The following is a 13,704-nucleotide window of genomic DNA, read 5'->3' as shown; positions in this document are numbered from 1 at the left end:
CATAGACGTGCCATAGAAGTGTGAACACAGGAGTGCTATTAGAGAACAGTCGCACAGTTGCGTATAATCAAATTTCGCGGGTAGAAACTGCGCGGCCGACACTGAAACGACACGTACGCTGATTACGTTTTAGAAATCGGAATGTTCAGCTGAGACTGCAAATCAAAAGAGTATATTACCATGTCTATACACGTTAACGTTATGTAGCATAGCTCTTGAGATCAGTGTGGCTGAACCGCGACGTATATTTTAGTGGTTACCGCGGCAGTTGTTCCGAGGTCCTGAGCTGTAGTTGCTGCGCAGCTGCCTTTTGGTCCTTTGTGTTCCGGTGGTTTGTAGGTGGTGGTAACATCGACGTCCTCCTCTGCAAATTCATCGTCATCGAGCGCCGATTAATATACCGATGTAGTTGCGAAATTGCTCATTAAACTAGCGATTAAAACATTAAAGTGGACCACTGTAAAATTTAAGGGTTCAGATATTCAATATTTCCCTCGAACCAATCGATATTTGAATGTACTGCCTGCCGAGGTGGTTTCCTGTCAATCTGTAGATCCATTTATGGATGTGCACAGAAAGCAACATCGATGTGCGGGGTACATCCACTGTGCTCCATCCTTCACATATAAACCTGTCCTGCCACGTGACCCCACGCATGACCTTTTTTGTTCTTCTGCCAGTATTTAGTCGTCTCATACACGCCGATTTCACTGTGTGAATCTACAGAGGTGATGTCATACGACGGCCGTTGTCACATGTCATACAATATATTTCTTCTAGTTATCTGCATATCCTTTTCGCAAAGAGCCCCGCAGGGGCGTCTGCGTCAGCGGGCGTTTGGTGTGTTGCGACACCACGGACCCGAGCACACGAGGGTTGGACCCTCCCGCGTGTAGCCGTGCGCGGCTTAGCCGTGTCTGGGGAAAAGGGGATCCTGGGGGTTGAGCCGATGCTGGGCGTTTGGACCTTTAAGGCCCCCCGGCGGAGGCAACACACCTCTTCGGCCTCGGCTTCACATAGACGGCACCTCCAGACTGACCCACCTGGAGCAAACCGGCAGTCGCCTTTTCCTGTCTCTCTCTACCCGCATCTTCGTCTTTCTCTTCCCCTTTTGATCTTTCCTGTCTTCTCATCTTTTCCATTCACTTCGACTTTTCCTGGCGGCAAGGGTTAACCTGGTGTGGCTGTCCTACCTTGGGTATACCATATTGGGTTATAGTAACGGCATACTGCTGGCGCTGTGCAGACTTGTTTACATGTTCTGCCACGTCCCCTTGTTGGGCTCCGTGGTGGGTGGCAGACGCCGTTGCCGAACAACTTACTTTTTCCCATGGGATCCTCGAACCCGTTTTCACCTGATCGTGCCTCGAAAAGGGTACGCACCGACGCAACCTCACTATTAACGCGATAGCGTTAAGGAGCTCGTGTCGCAGAAAAGCCGATGTCGTCGGCGTCGGGTGTCGGCGTCGGTGTCAGCGTCCGCGGCGTTGACCGTGAGCGATAAATAACGGCAGGCACTTCATAAATAAAAAGCAACTTCCAAGATGGGCTGGGTGGGAATCGAACCAGGGTCTCCGGAGTGTGAGACGGAGACGCTACCACTCAGCCACGAGTCTGATGCTTCTAAGCGGTACAAACGCGCCTCTAGTGAATGCGGTGTTGCCTTCTAAACGAGCCGTCGAAAGTTATACTGCAGTGTATATAGGTAATTATGAACATGTAACTTACAGAAGTCGCAATTGCACGAGTAGCGAAGTGCGTTTCCGCTGCATTTCTTCTGCGCTTTCCGCACACGCAGAGCCATCTTGCGGCAAACACAGAAGACCCCCTCCTCTCCATGTAGGGCGCTGCCTCGACAGATGGCGCACCACGCGCGCATTGGAGCTGTTGAGGACCGGTGCGAGGGAGGTCGTTGCCCGGACTCTCTCTCCCCTAATAACGCTTCGCCTTGCTCCTTCTGCAGAATCAAGCGTCCTTCCTTTCTTTAGATCACTATCTGTCTATCTCTCTGCCCGTGCCGATCACGACGTTTGGCTGGCGTGCATCATTTCCCCCTCCGAGATACCGAGTTCTTTGGTTCGTTCCGCTTGCTCAGGCGCACGTTTCGTTGCTGCGCCGAACGCCGCGTTGCTCGACCATATGGCTCGACGCTCACCGCGTCCGATGCGGGGCGCCTCGTAAGTGATGGCTGCCCTGTAGCCTATTGTCTTACACCCCTTGGCGGGTCGACGGGAACGCTGTCGCGTTCCACTCTTGAAGGCGAAGCTTATGCGTCCTTCAATTTTTTCATTCCCCAAAACAAAGAAACTTTCCCGAAATACCACGTACTTCACTGTGAACAGCTATCTACTAAAGCTAGAGTAATCTCACAATTTCTTGTCGCCAAGTGCCTAAAAGAGACCATTGGAGCCGGTTACAAAGTAACAAAGATGGCAAGTGGGGATTTGCTCCTCGAACTAAAGGACAAGGAACAACACAACAGACTTGCACACCTCGTAGCCTTTGGCAACATCCCTGTTTCTGACAGCGTACATCGAACTATGAACACAGTCAAAGGTGTAGTTTCAGATGAAGATCTAATGACACTGAATGAAGAAGAACTCCTGGATGGATGGAAGGACCAAGGCGTAATCCATGTGCAGCGCATCAAAATCAGACGGAATGACAACGAAATCCCAACAAAGCATTTAATACTAACTTTCAGCTCAACTACTCTACCCGAGACTCTTGAAACTGCCTATGTAAAACTGCATGTTCGACCCTACATTCCTAACCCACGACGTTGCTTCAAATGTCAGAGATTTGGTCACGCATCCCAGAGCTGCCGAGGACAGCTTATGTGCGCAAAGTGCGGCGCAACCGGTCACTCTGCTGACGACTGCAATAATGAGGTACATTGTGCGAACTGCGACGGCAGTCACCCTGCGTACTCCAGAGCTTGTCCAGCCTGGAAGAAAGAGAAAGAAATAATTACAGTAATATATAAGGGGAACATAACATTCCGTGAAGCAAGACAAAGGGTCTCTGCGTTATTTTCCCTGAAAACATCTTTCGCTGAAGTGGTGCAACGGGGGGCGGCACCACAACGGCCTCTGGCGGCAGCCCGGACCACGCCTAGCGTGCCGAGGCTAACGCTACCCGCCCCTACGGTGGGAGCAGCTAACGCTGCCCTGCCATCTCTCAAAGTGTTTACACCAGTGGCCTCTTCAAGCTTCGGCAGCAGCCAGGGCACCGCAGACGCCACAGGGGTCCTGTCGACCTCCGGCCCCGTGGAGACGAAGACTCCGTCGCTTGAGACGAAGTCTACGCGACGCACACATCGCTCTCTGGAGCGGGTGTCCCGTGCCTCGGTTAGGCTATGGACACCAGTCCAAGCCAAACGGCGCAAGTAGCGCCGAAGGAGCGGCGAGGTTCTCTTGACCGCTCCAAAAAGGACAAAACACCAATTACAGGGCCTAACAAAAGCCCTGTAAAGTAATGTCATTCTCCTCTCTCTTGAGACACACAGCACAACTTTTTTTTTCAACATGGATGACATCATACAATGGAATATCAGAGGATTATTAAGAAACCTACAAGACATCCAAGAAATTCTCTGTAAGTTTAAACCTAAAGTACTGTGTGTGCAAGAAACCCACCTATCTTCCAAACACACTAACTTCCTCCGACAATACATGACTTTCCGGAAAGACCGCGAGGATGCTGTCGCATCATCTGGCGGTGTAGCTATCATTGCTGATAGAAGTGTAGCGTGTCAGCATTTGAGGCTCCAAACGGCCCTTGAGGCCGTGGCCGTTCGAGCCGTACTTTTAAATAAACTCATTACCATCTGCTCTTTGTACATACCACCACATTATCAGCTTCACAGGCGCGACTAATAGATGAGCTCCCGGAGCCCTATATGATTCTCGGTGATTTTAATGCACACAGCAATTTGTGGGGCGATTCGCGCTGTGATGCGCGAGGTCACGTCATTGAACAGGTGCTTTTTTCCTCCGGAACATGTCTCTTGAACACGAAGGAGCCCACATATTTTAACCTAGCCAACAAGTCATACTCTGCCATAGATCTTAGCATTTTATCGCCGACGCTTTTACTATATTTTAAATGGAATGTGCTTAATAACCCATATGGAAGTGACCACTTCCCAATAATCCTAACTACGCCGAAACAAGATCAACTTCCCCCGCAGGTCCCTCGGTTGAAGATTGACAAAGCTGATTGGAAACGGTACAGATCTCTTACACCCATGACTTGGACTGAGATGTCTGGTATAACTATAGATGATGCTGTTGCATATTTTACAGCTTTTATACGGGATGCCGCCTGTAAATGTATTACTCAAGCGAGCGGCATGGGTTCCAAGCGGCGTGTTCCTTGGTGGAAGGATGCATGTAGGCAAGCACGGAGGAAGCAGAACAAAGCGTGGGCGCTGCTTCGCGATTCGCCAACAGCAGAAAACTTAGAAAACTTTAAGCATGTCAAATCCCAGGCAAGGAGAACGCGCCGGCAAGCAAGACGAGAGAGCTGGGCAAAATTTCTATCAAGCATCAACTCGTATACAGATGAGAGAAAAGTCTGGAATAGAGTGAAGAAAGTTAATGGGCAGCAAACGCATTCCTTACCTCTAGTAAATAGCCATGGAGAAAGCCTTGAAGACCAAGCCAACTCTCTCGGTGCACATTTTGAATACATATCGAGCTCTTCACATTACTCCGAAACCTTCCTAAAGTACAAAACACAAATAGAACAGCAAAAATTAGAAAGAAAGTCTGCTAAAAGTGCGGCGTACAACGATCCATTCTGTATAGCAGAACTGCAGGCAGCACTAAACTGTTGTAATACATCCGCCCCAGGTTCAGACCGCGTAATATATGAGATGCTAAAACAACTACCACCTGAAACACAGAAAACCCTCCTCTACCTATACAACGTTATATGGTCTTCCGGCGAGATCCCCTCCGCTTGGAAGGAGGCTATTGTAATTCCAATTCTGAAACACGGGAAGGATCCTTCCTCTGTATCAAGTTACCGACCTATAGCGCTAACAAGTTGCCTCTCCAAAGTATTCGAAAAAATGATTAACTGTCGCCTTCTACATTTCCTCGAATCAAATAAATTCCTCGACCCATACCAGTGCGGGTTTCGCGAGGGTCGATCCACAAGTGACCATCTCATACGTATCGAGTCACGTATTCGTGAAGCTTTTGTTCATAAGCAGTTTTTTTTTATCAGTATTCTTAGATATGGAGAAAGCTTATGATACTGCGTGGCGGTTTGGGATATTGAGAGACCTCTCACAGTTAGGTATACATGGCAATATGTTTAGTGTTATTGAAAGCTATCTGTCTAATCGCACATTCCGTGTTCGAGTGCGCAATGTCTTGTCACGGAAATTTATACAGGAAACAGGAGTGCCGCAGGGCGGTGTGCTCAGCTGCACGCTCTTTATAGTAAAAATGAATTCTCTTCGTCTACACATACCACGTAACATCTTCTATTCAACGTATGTTGACGATGTGCAGATAGGATTCCAATCAAGTTCTCTTGCAATCTGTGAGCGACAGCTCCAACTTGGCCTTAACAAGGTCTCCAAATGGGCTGACGAGAACGGGTTCAGACTGAACCCGCAAAAAAGCACATGTGTCGTTTTCTCGAGAAAAAGGGGCCTGCACGCTGATCCTGAAATTCTGTTGAATGGTGAGCGTCTGCCTGTAAACCAGGAACATAAATTTTTAGGCATAATTTTAGACGCGAAATTAACCTCTGTGCCGCACATAAAGTATCTTAAAATCAAATGTATGAAAACAATGAATATCTTAAAGGTGCTCTCACGCACAACCTGGGGCAGTGATAGAAAATGTCTCATGAATTTGTATAAAAGCCTCATACGCACACGACTAGACTATGGAGCCATAGTCTACCAGTCGGCTACTCCAACTGCTCTAAAGATGCTGGACCCTGTCCACCACTTAGGAATTCGCCTGTCCACAGGTGCCTTTAGAACAAGCCCAGTGGAAAGTCTGTACGTTGAATCGGATGAATGGTCACTTCAACTGCAGAGAACATACTCGTCTTTCATGTATTTTCTTAGAGTAAACGGAAACAGTCAGCACCCCGCGTATTACACTATAAATGATTTGTCCAGTTGTCAACTTTTTCGCAATCGGCCCACAGTGGCAAAGCCTTTCTCACTGCGTGTCAGAGATATAGCTGAAGAAACAAGTTTTCCCCTGCTTGAATACCATCCTATGTCCCCTGCTATACGGCCCCCACCGTGGCAGTGGCAACCAATAGAGTGTGATATATCCTTCATAGCTGTTACAAAACGCGCTCCTCTCGCGCATATACGAATGTACTTCCTGGAATTACAACACAAATACTCATGTCCTGAATTCTTTACAGACGCATCAAAGTGTAATTCTGGCGTATCTTACGCAGCAGTCGGTCCATCCTTTTCGGATACCGGTGTTCTGCACACGAGCACAAGTATCTTTACAGCAGAGGCCTACGCCATATTGGCTGCCGTTAAACACATTAAAGAATTGAATATCCCAAAGGCAGTTATATACACAGACTCTTTGAGCGTCGTAAACGCATTGAAAACTGTGAAGAAATATCAAAATCCTATAATTGTATCTCTCTATTCAGCATTATGCACCGCCTATGCGTCCAGGCAGCATATCGTAGTATGCTGGGTGCCGGGGCACCGCGACATTGAAGGAAACGTGTTGGCTGACCAGCTAGCCACATCCGTGCACGCGAACGCTGCAGACATTTCCACGACTGTCCCTGTAATTGACCTTAAGCCCTCCATAAGGAAAACGCTCAGGGCTTTCTGGCAGCGGTTATGGGATAAAGAAACAGAAAATAAACTGCATGTTATCAAGCCATATCTTGGCAACTGGCCGCCGGTATCAAAGAACGGCCACACGGAAGTAATACATTGCAGACTTAGAATAGGACACACATACAGTACACACGCATACCTCTTGTAAGGTGGTGATCCACCCATGTTTGATAAGTGTGGTGAGCCACTTACCGTGCTTCACATCCTGATGCAATGCAGAGAATTAGATGCAAATAGGAAAAAGCATTTTCCATTACCTCACCGACAACAAATTCCACTTCATCCCAAAATGATTATAGGTATGGAACCTCTCTTTAAACATCAATCACTATTTCAATTTTTAAAAGCTGTACACAGCTTTCATACTATAGCCCCAGGAAATCCGTAGCACAGCCTCTTAACAGAGGTTTCTGCTGCGGTAGCTGCATTGAAAGAAAGCACCTGCCTCCCAGCGTTTGGGCTCAAAGGCTTTCAGGAGGCATATGTGCTATTTCCATATTCATGCATTTTAGCCCCATTACGACCTGTCACTCGTCCTATACCCAGAGACCACTCCACGTATCACTGTCATAATTTTATACCTATATATCGTTTTATGCTTCTACGATAGCGACTAATTATAGGTCACTTTACAGCCATGTTACACCTCATCATCGTAACTCACCAATCAGTGCTTAACACATCATTATCAGTCATGGCGCTCTTTGGCCACACCTGGCCCTTGCGACACTAAACAACACATATCCATTTTCGCAAAGAGTGCCAAGAGTCGCTTACTTATCCCTCTAAATGCTGGATTTTTTATTGCATTAAGAATTATGTGGACATTCCAGTTGCCTTCACACCTTGACCGTAGGCGTCGGCATGATGTTCCGTATCAAATCCGAGTGCGATAACACCGTCGCCGCGCGCCATGAACTGTAAATGCGTGTGAAAGTGGGGGAGGGTTAGAAGAGGATGCTGCCTTCATCTCGCGCGCGCAAAGGCGAAAGGTGGGGAGGAAGCGCGCCGTCTTCCACACGCGCGCAAGGCCCGAAGCTTGGAGGGTGTCTTCTCCGGTATCGGCTGCGTATTGCGCGATTGATCGTGGCCGCGCGGCCCCTATCTTGAGAGCGATCTCCGATGAGAACAGACTCCAGGTGTACCGAGGGCTGATAGCTTTGTGTGCGCTGTGTTCAACCACGTAGTTCGCGTTGAAGTGAGAGGCAGCACGAAAGTCGATTCCGCTCGCCGCTGCCTCTCTTTCTCACGCCAGCGTTGTGACACTGTCAGCGCTCATCGAGTGAGATGTGTTTATGCTTGCCTATGTGCGCGCGACGCCTTGCTTGTTAATATTTTAATAAACAAAAGTTTACGAGTTTATACGGCCGACAAAACTACCCTTGTTATTTTTTGTAGCTACCTACTAATCTGTTCTCCCGAACAATGCTTCATCTTTCTGGGGAAACTGCGACTTCTCTTGTAAACGCGACGTCTTTCATGCCTTGTTTTATACCTTACTGCAATTTCCTTTCTGTCAACCAACCTGCCGTGCAGTCGATATATTGTTACCACCACATTTTACAAATATAGCCAGGCTTTCTTCTGTGAGAAATTGCCTACAATGAGCTACCGGCCTGCATTCGTGACAACAGAAACTCGACCTATCACCGTTAATAAATATAACCAAGTCACGGAGCCGCAGATTTTCTCCGTTGCGCCTGCAGTAAAATCAGCTTCGAGAATATTTACGCTGGCTTTAGGAAATGCTGCATATCCTACGCACTTGGCAGCACTGAGGACGACGTCGTTACGGTGCTTATCACGCCTGCGAAACTTCCCAGAAGGGTACCCGCCTTGCAGTTTCTGGCGAGGACGTAGCTTGTGGCGTTCACTTGTGATTTCAACTAACAGAGGTTAATGTTAAAAAAAGTGCGCCACGTTTAACATTTTTTTTTGTTTTCTAAACATATATGGGTCCACCTATATTCTAATTATATTTTCTTATCTCTTGAAAATTTCAGTATATGGGGGCCGACCTATATTCCTGGAAACCTAAGTTCTAATAATTACTATTTTGCCACCCTGTGGTGACGGTGACAAACACAGTACCGAAACAGTACGTCATACATTTTTCTTAGGCGTAGTTGTGCTCTGAAAAGCGAGTGAGACTGAAAGCAAAACAATATTGGCGAGCACTGGTTGTGATCGTCGAAAACGTAGATCCGCTGATGAAGCGCGTCGACATTTATACATGACTTATCGAACGGTCCAGTGCAATCGCTAGTCTTAAATACCTTACGGAAAGTATAACAGTGTTCGCGTCGAGCTTACAATCCGATTACACAAGATTCGGCGAGAACCTACACAACAGATAGATTCGACGATAGTATTCGAGTGAGTTCGGATTGATGCAGGCGATTCTTACTCCGAGCGATAACATAAAGTCGTTAACGGGTCAGATGATGTGCCCATAACAAGGAGAAATTTGTAAACGGGTCAACACCACCCTCTTAAACAGCATCATCGTGATACTACCAACATGGCAACAAAAACTAAATGATACCTATAAGAGAAATACTATAGACAATAAAAGAAACAATGTCCTAGACTTTGTTAGCAGTGTTAGAATGGATGAAGATCCAATCATCGACTATTTCAGGCCGCGAGCAGTGCATCTGTATTGCGTACTGTCGCCTGCCACCACCTCATAGGCCAGTGCGCCAGTACGCCGGATGATCCTGTAGGATCATTAATAGCGTCCATCACTAGGTAATCGTTGGTGTATTTTGGTCCTACCGAAACGCATTCTTGGGACTGGTATTCCACGTAGCGTTGTCGGGAATTGTGGTGTCGGCTGCCCGTATTTTCCTGGCTTTCATGCGCAGATGCGCGAGTTGCGCTTCTTCGGCGTGCTGTAGAAAGGCGGCGATGTCAAGATTTTCTTCGTCGGTGATGCGTGGCAGCATGGCGTCTAGAATCGTCGTCGCGTTCATTGCGTATAAGAGCTTGAACCGCTTGATGTGCGCTGTTTCTTGCACGGCAATTTTACAAGCGAAGTTTCTGTACGGAAGGATGGCATCCTCCGTCTTGAGCTAGGCGTCGACGCATGTTGCTCACACGTCGGTGACGGTGTAGTTCAACCTCTCTGTAAAATTTCATCTTCGGGTGGCAGGCAGTTGTCTCCTTGTGGCTTGTCCAGCTGGGTAATGGCTTTGGTAAGCTTTGCTGTAATGGATGTTAGTTTGTCGGTTATGAGGACTTCTGGGGCACTATGTCACAACGGTATGTTCTCGACGAACGATTTCGCCACATCGGCTGCACTACCTTTCGGCAGAGCTTTCGTTTCAGCGAAGCTAGTAAGGTCGTCTGTCGCGACGACAATCCAATGATTTCCGGATGTTGACGTGGCAGAGTGTTCCAATATATTCATCCCGCTTGTTGGAACGATCGGCAAGGACCCTCTTAATTGACTGTCTAGAAATCGCCACAGTTCAGCCCTGTTTGTTATACCCGTGTCACACGGGCGTTTGGAAGGCCTTCCAACCGATAGTCATTTGACTCAAAGGTCAAGTTCGAGCTGCTACACGGGCGGTTTCGAAGGCCGCCGAGTCAAAAGTCTATCGAGTCAACGGAGCACCTTACAACTCTATCGAAATCTCGATGGCCTTTGAGCAACGGAAACGGAAATAGCGCGAACATGCCCTCTCGTTCACAGTGTGTTCGTACTCACAGTTAGAAAGAACAAATCAAACCAAAATGCTCTAAAAATACTTTGTATGAGTGTTATTAATTATTCAATAAAGTATTTTTGACGCTTGACATGTGCGAACACACACCAAAACGGCAGCCGCATCGAGCGGCGCAAACGTTGCCGCAGTTTCGCTGCTCAACAACTTAAAAACTAAACATATATGTATGGCGATGTATAAACAAATTATTTTATTATGTAAACAAACATAAAAGAAATTACAGTGCTTTTAAGAGGTTTTAATGTTGTTTAACTTTTTGTGACATCAAAACGAAAATAAAGATCCGCAGCGCCACAAAATTTTGCGAGAAACGCCTGAACCACTCAACGGCCTTTCAAAAGTGCCGTGTAGCAGCGCGACAACTCCTTTGAGTCGATAGAGTTGTGGCGTTTCGATGGCCGTCGACTGGAAGGCCTTCCAAATGTGCCCGTGTGACACAGGTATCAGACTGCCACCAGGATGTGGCGCCCCCTGTGACCTGTGTGTGTGTCTCTATATATGTTCAGGCTCAATAAAGGAGGGTCATTCTCTTTTTGTCTAAGCAAGTGGCTGTACGTATCGGTCTGTCCCTGCGTGCCTGTGCTCCGCGGCACTAATCGCGCAACAGACTGAAGCAATCTCACTAGTCCTATTGGTGACGTTTCCGCCGCTGACACTCTCGGCATGTCTTGACGTAGCAATTGACGTCGATGGGGATGCATGGCCAATAATACGACTGTAGTATCCTTGCGAGTATACGGGAACACTGTTGGTGCTCGGCTGCGTGATCATCTTGCAGGGCTTGAAAGTTTTGTGGCCGAAGTGCTGAAGCCAACAAGAGAATGTAGCTTGCACGAACTGTAAAGAATGGTCTTCCATACGAGGATGTGTTTCCGCTAGGGGTGTGCGAATATTCGAAATTTCGAATACGAATCGAATATTTTCCTTATTCGAAGCGTATTCGACTCGAGAAATGCAGATTCGTAAATTCCCGAATATTCGAGGACGGCCGAATAATGGTCGAAACGGCGAATATATTCGGACAGACTGTGAATAGTTTAGCAATTAACGAATTATACGCTTGCTCCACATTCTCCTAAGGACATGTTTATTCACTGAGAGCTTCATATGATCCGCTCATTATCTGTATGCTCTGCATCAAGATGACAAGTTGGGCCAGTTGGTTGGCGTTCATAGTAAGATTCGTTACAGCGCAACACAAAACAAGGACAAAAGAAGGTACAAAACGACGACACAGCGTTACAGCACTGGGATCTTAAGTGCTGTAACGAACCTTACTATGAATGTGTACGCTCTGTCCCAGTCTATCTGCATCAAGCCCGTGAGACATGATCAGTTTCGATTTTTTATTACCAAGCTTTATTCTAGGGCTCTTTCATAACAATATATGATGTACTTTCGGGCTTTGTAAGTATGCGCAATAAAATATGCACCTAGAATATGTCACCTAGACCAATGTTGTCACAGTGCATAGAGAGCCTTTACTTTCTGAACATGTTGAGCAGTCAATTTTCCTTCGCGATAATCTGTAACAAGCGTTTACCTGACATAGCATTACCTTACATTACCTGAGTGCATTACCTAGAATGAGTGCCTCTTTAACCTGAAGCAGCCTCGTAAAATGCAATATTATTTTTAAAAGGGTAATAAAGCTATTGTTACCTCGTTTTGCAATTTTTTTAATAGTACACATATATTCGATATTCGATTCGATATTCGAAGACAGTTTTTCGCCTTATTCGTATTCGATTCGTATTCAAAAATTTCAATATTCGCACACCCCTAGTTTCCGCAGTGTAAACTATGACAGTCTACGCTTAAACACCGTCGGGGCTAAGTCTGTCAGGTCTTCCAAGTATTCGACAAGGCTTCTTAGTTGAGCGTCAGCTAGTTGCTGTTCGGCGAATTCATCTGCGTGTGTTGTTCATAGGAATGTGTTGTCGCTTTCTTCGTCTTGCAGTCGTGGCTCGTTGCGGCCCCGAAAGAGGCAATCAGCATGGAACTTTTAATGTTCGAACTTGTAAATCACTGTGATATCTAATTCTTGCAGCCTGAGGCTCCACTGTGAAATGTGTCCTGAAAGATCCGTGAAGGCCATCAATCACCACAATGGGTGGGGTTCGCTTATGACTTTGAGGGGCCTGCCCTTTAGGAATGGGCCAAATTTTGCCATTGCTCAATAAATGGCAAGGCATCCTTTCTACATAGCTGAATAATCGGCCTCCGCTTTCGATAGCGATCTGCTAGCGTGAACAAAGACACTTTCTAGTCCGTCATTTTACTGTACAAGCACTCCGCCGGGCCCGACGGGCCTTGCATTGTAAATGTGTACGGCGTCATTGTAAATGTGTACGGTGTCGTCGGCGTCATCGTAAATGTGTACAAGCATGGGTGTCGAATGCAGGCGTTGTTTCAATTCTTCAAATGTTTTAGATTGCGGCGTCCCGCAGCTGAACTCGACGTCGGATTAATCTAGATGAGTCAATGGCTCTGCGATGCGTGAAAAGTGCTTGATGAAGCGCCAGTAAGAGGGGCACTGACCTCACTACTACACTACTCGCCGTTGGCAAAGCGGCACTTTTCCGGCTTCAGAGTGAGCGCTTATTACTTGCTGCCCTCTAGAACAGCCCCAAGCCAAATAAGGTGATCGTTGAAATTCCCGGCCAAGACGACTCATCTAAGTAGACGAAACAGGTGCGCCACTTGAACCCTCCGAAAACCGTGCCCATCACGCTATGCAACATTCCAGGCGCCCAGCACAGTCCGAATGGAATGATTTTGAACTCATAGAGGCTGTCCGGCGTAACGGTGGCGGTCTTTTCACGATCCCTCTTGTCGGCGACAATTTGCGAGAAGGCAGTTTCACATGCATCGACGAGAAGTATTTAGCGTTCCAGAGCAGATCCGATGCGTCGTCTCTCCGTGGAACGAAGTATACGTCTTTTTTGTTATACTGTTCAGTCGACGATAATCGACGCCGAAGTGCAGGGTTCCGTCCTTTTTCTTCACAAAGACCAGCAGATGGACACCGGCTTTTCGACGGCTGGGTGATGTCGTCGCCCAGAATTTTAACGATTTGTTGCTTTCCTTGCGGCTAAACGTCCTTGCGGCTAAACTCGGTAA

The 13,704-nt window shown here is 47.1% G+C and overlaps 1 protein-coding gene across 1 annotated transcript in view; it reads right to left on the bottom strand.

Moving 5' to 3' along the window:
- The window catches only part of LOC135914501 (uncharacterized), a 45,490-nt gene that overhangs the window by 1,017 nt on the left and 30,769 nt on the right, over positions 1-13,704 (bottom strand). Inside the window, exons 7-8 of the mRNA XM_070522860.1 lie at positions 4,626-4,726; positions 261-364 (exon numbers count right to left, since the gene is read on the bottom strand). Of these exons, the coding sequence (XP_070378961.1) occupies positions 261-364; positions 4,626-4,726 (205 nt within the window). The remainder of the gene's footprint in view (positions 1-260; positions 365-4,625; positions 4,727-13,704) is intronic.

The sequence above is a fragment of the Dermacentor albipictus genome, chromosome 8, assembly GCF_038994185.2.
Source record: "Dermacentor albipictus isolate Rhodes 1998 colony chromosome 8, USDA_Dalb.pri_finalv2, whole genome shotgun sequence".
Taxonomy (NCBI): Eukaryota; Metazoa; Arthropoda; class Arachnida; order Ixodida; family Ixodidae; genus Dermacentor; species Dermacentor albipictus.
This window is presented reverse-complemented; position numbering and strand designations above follow the sequence as displayed.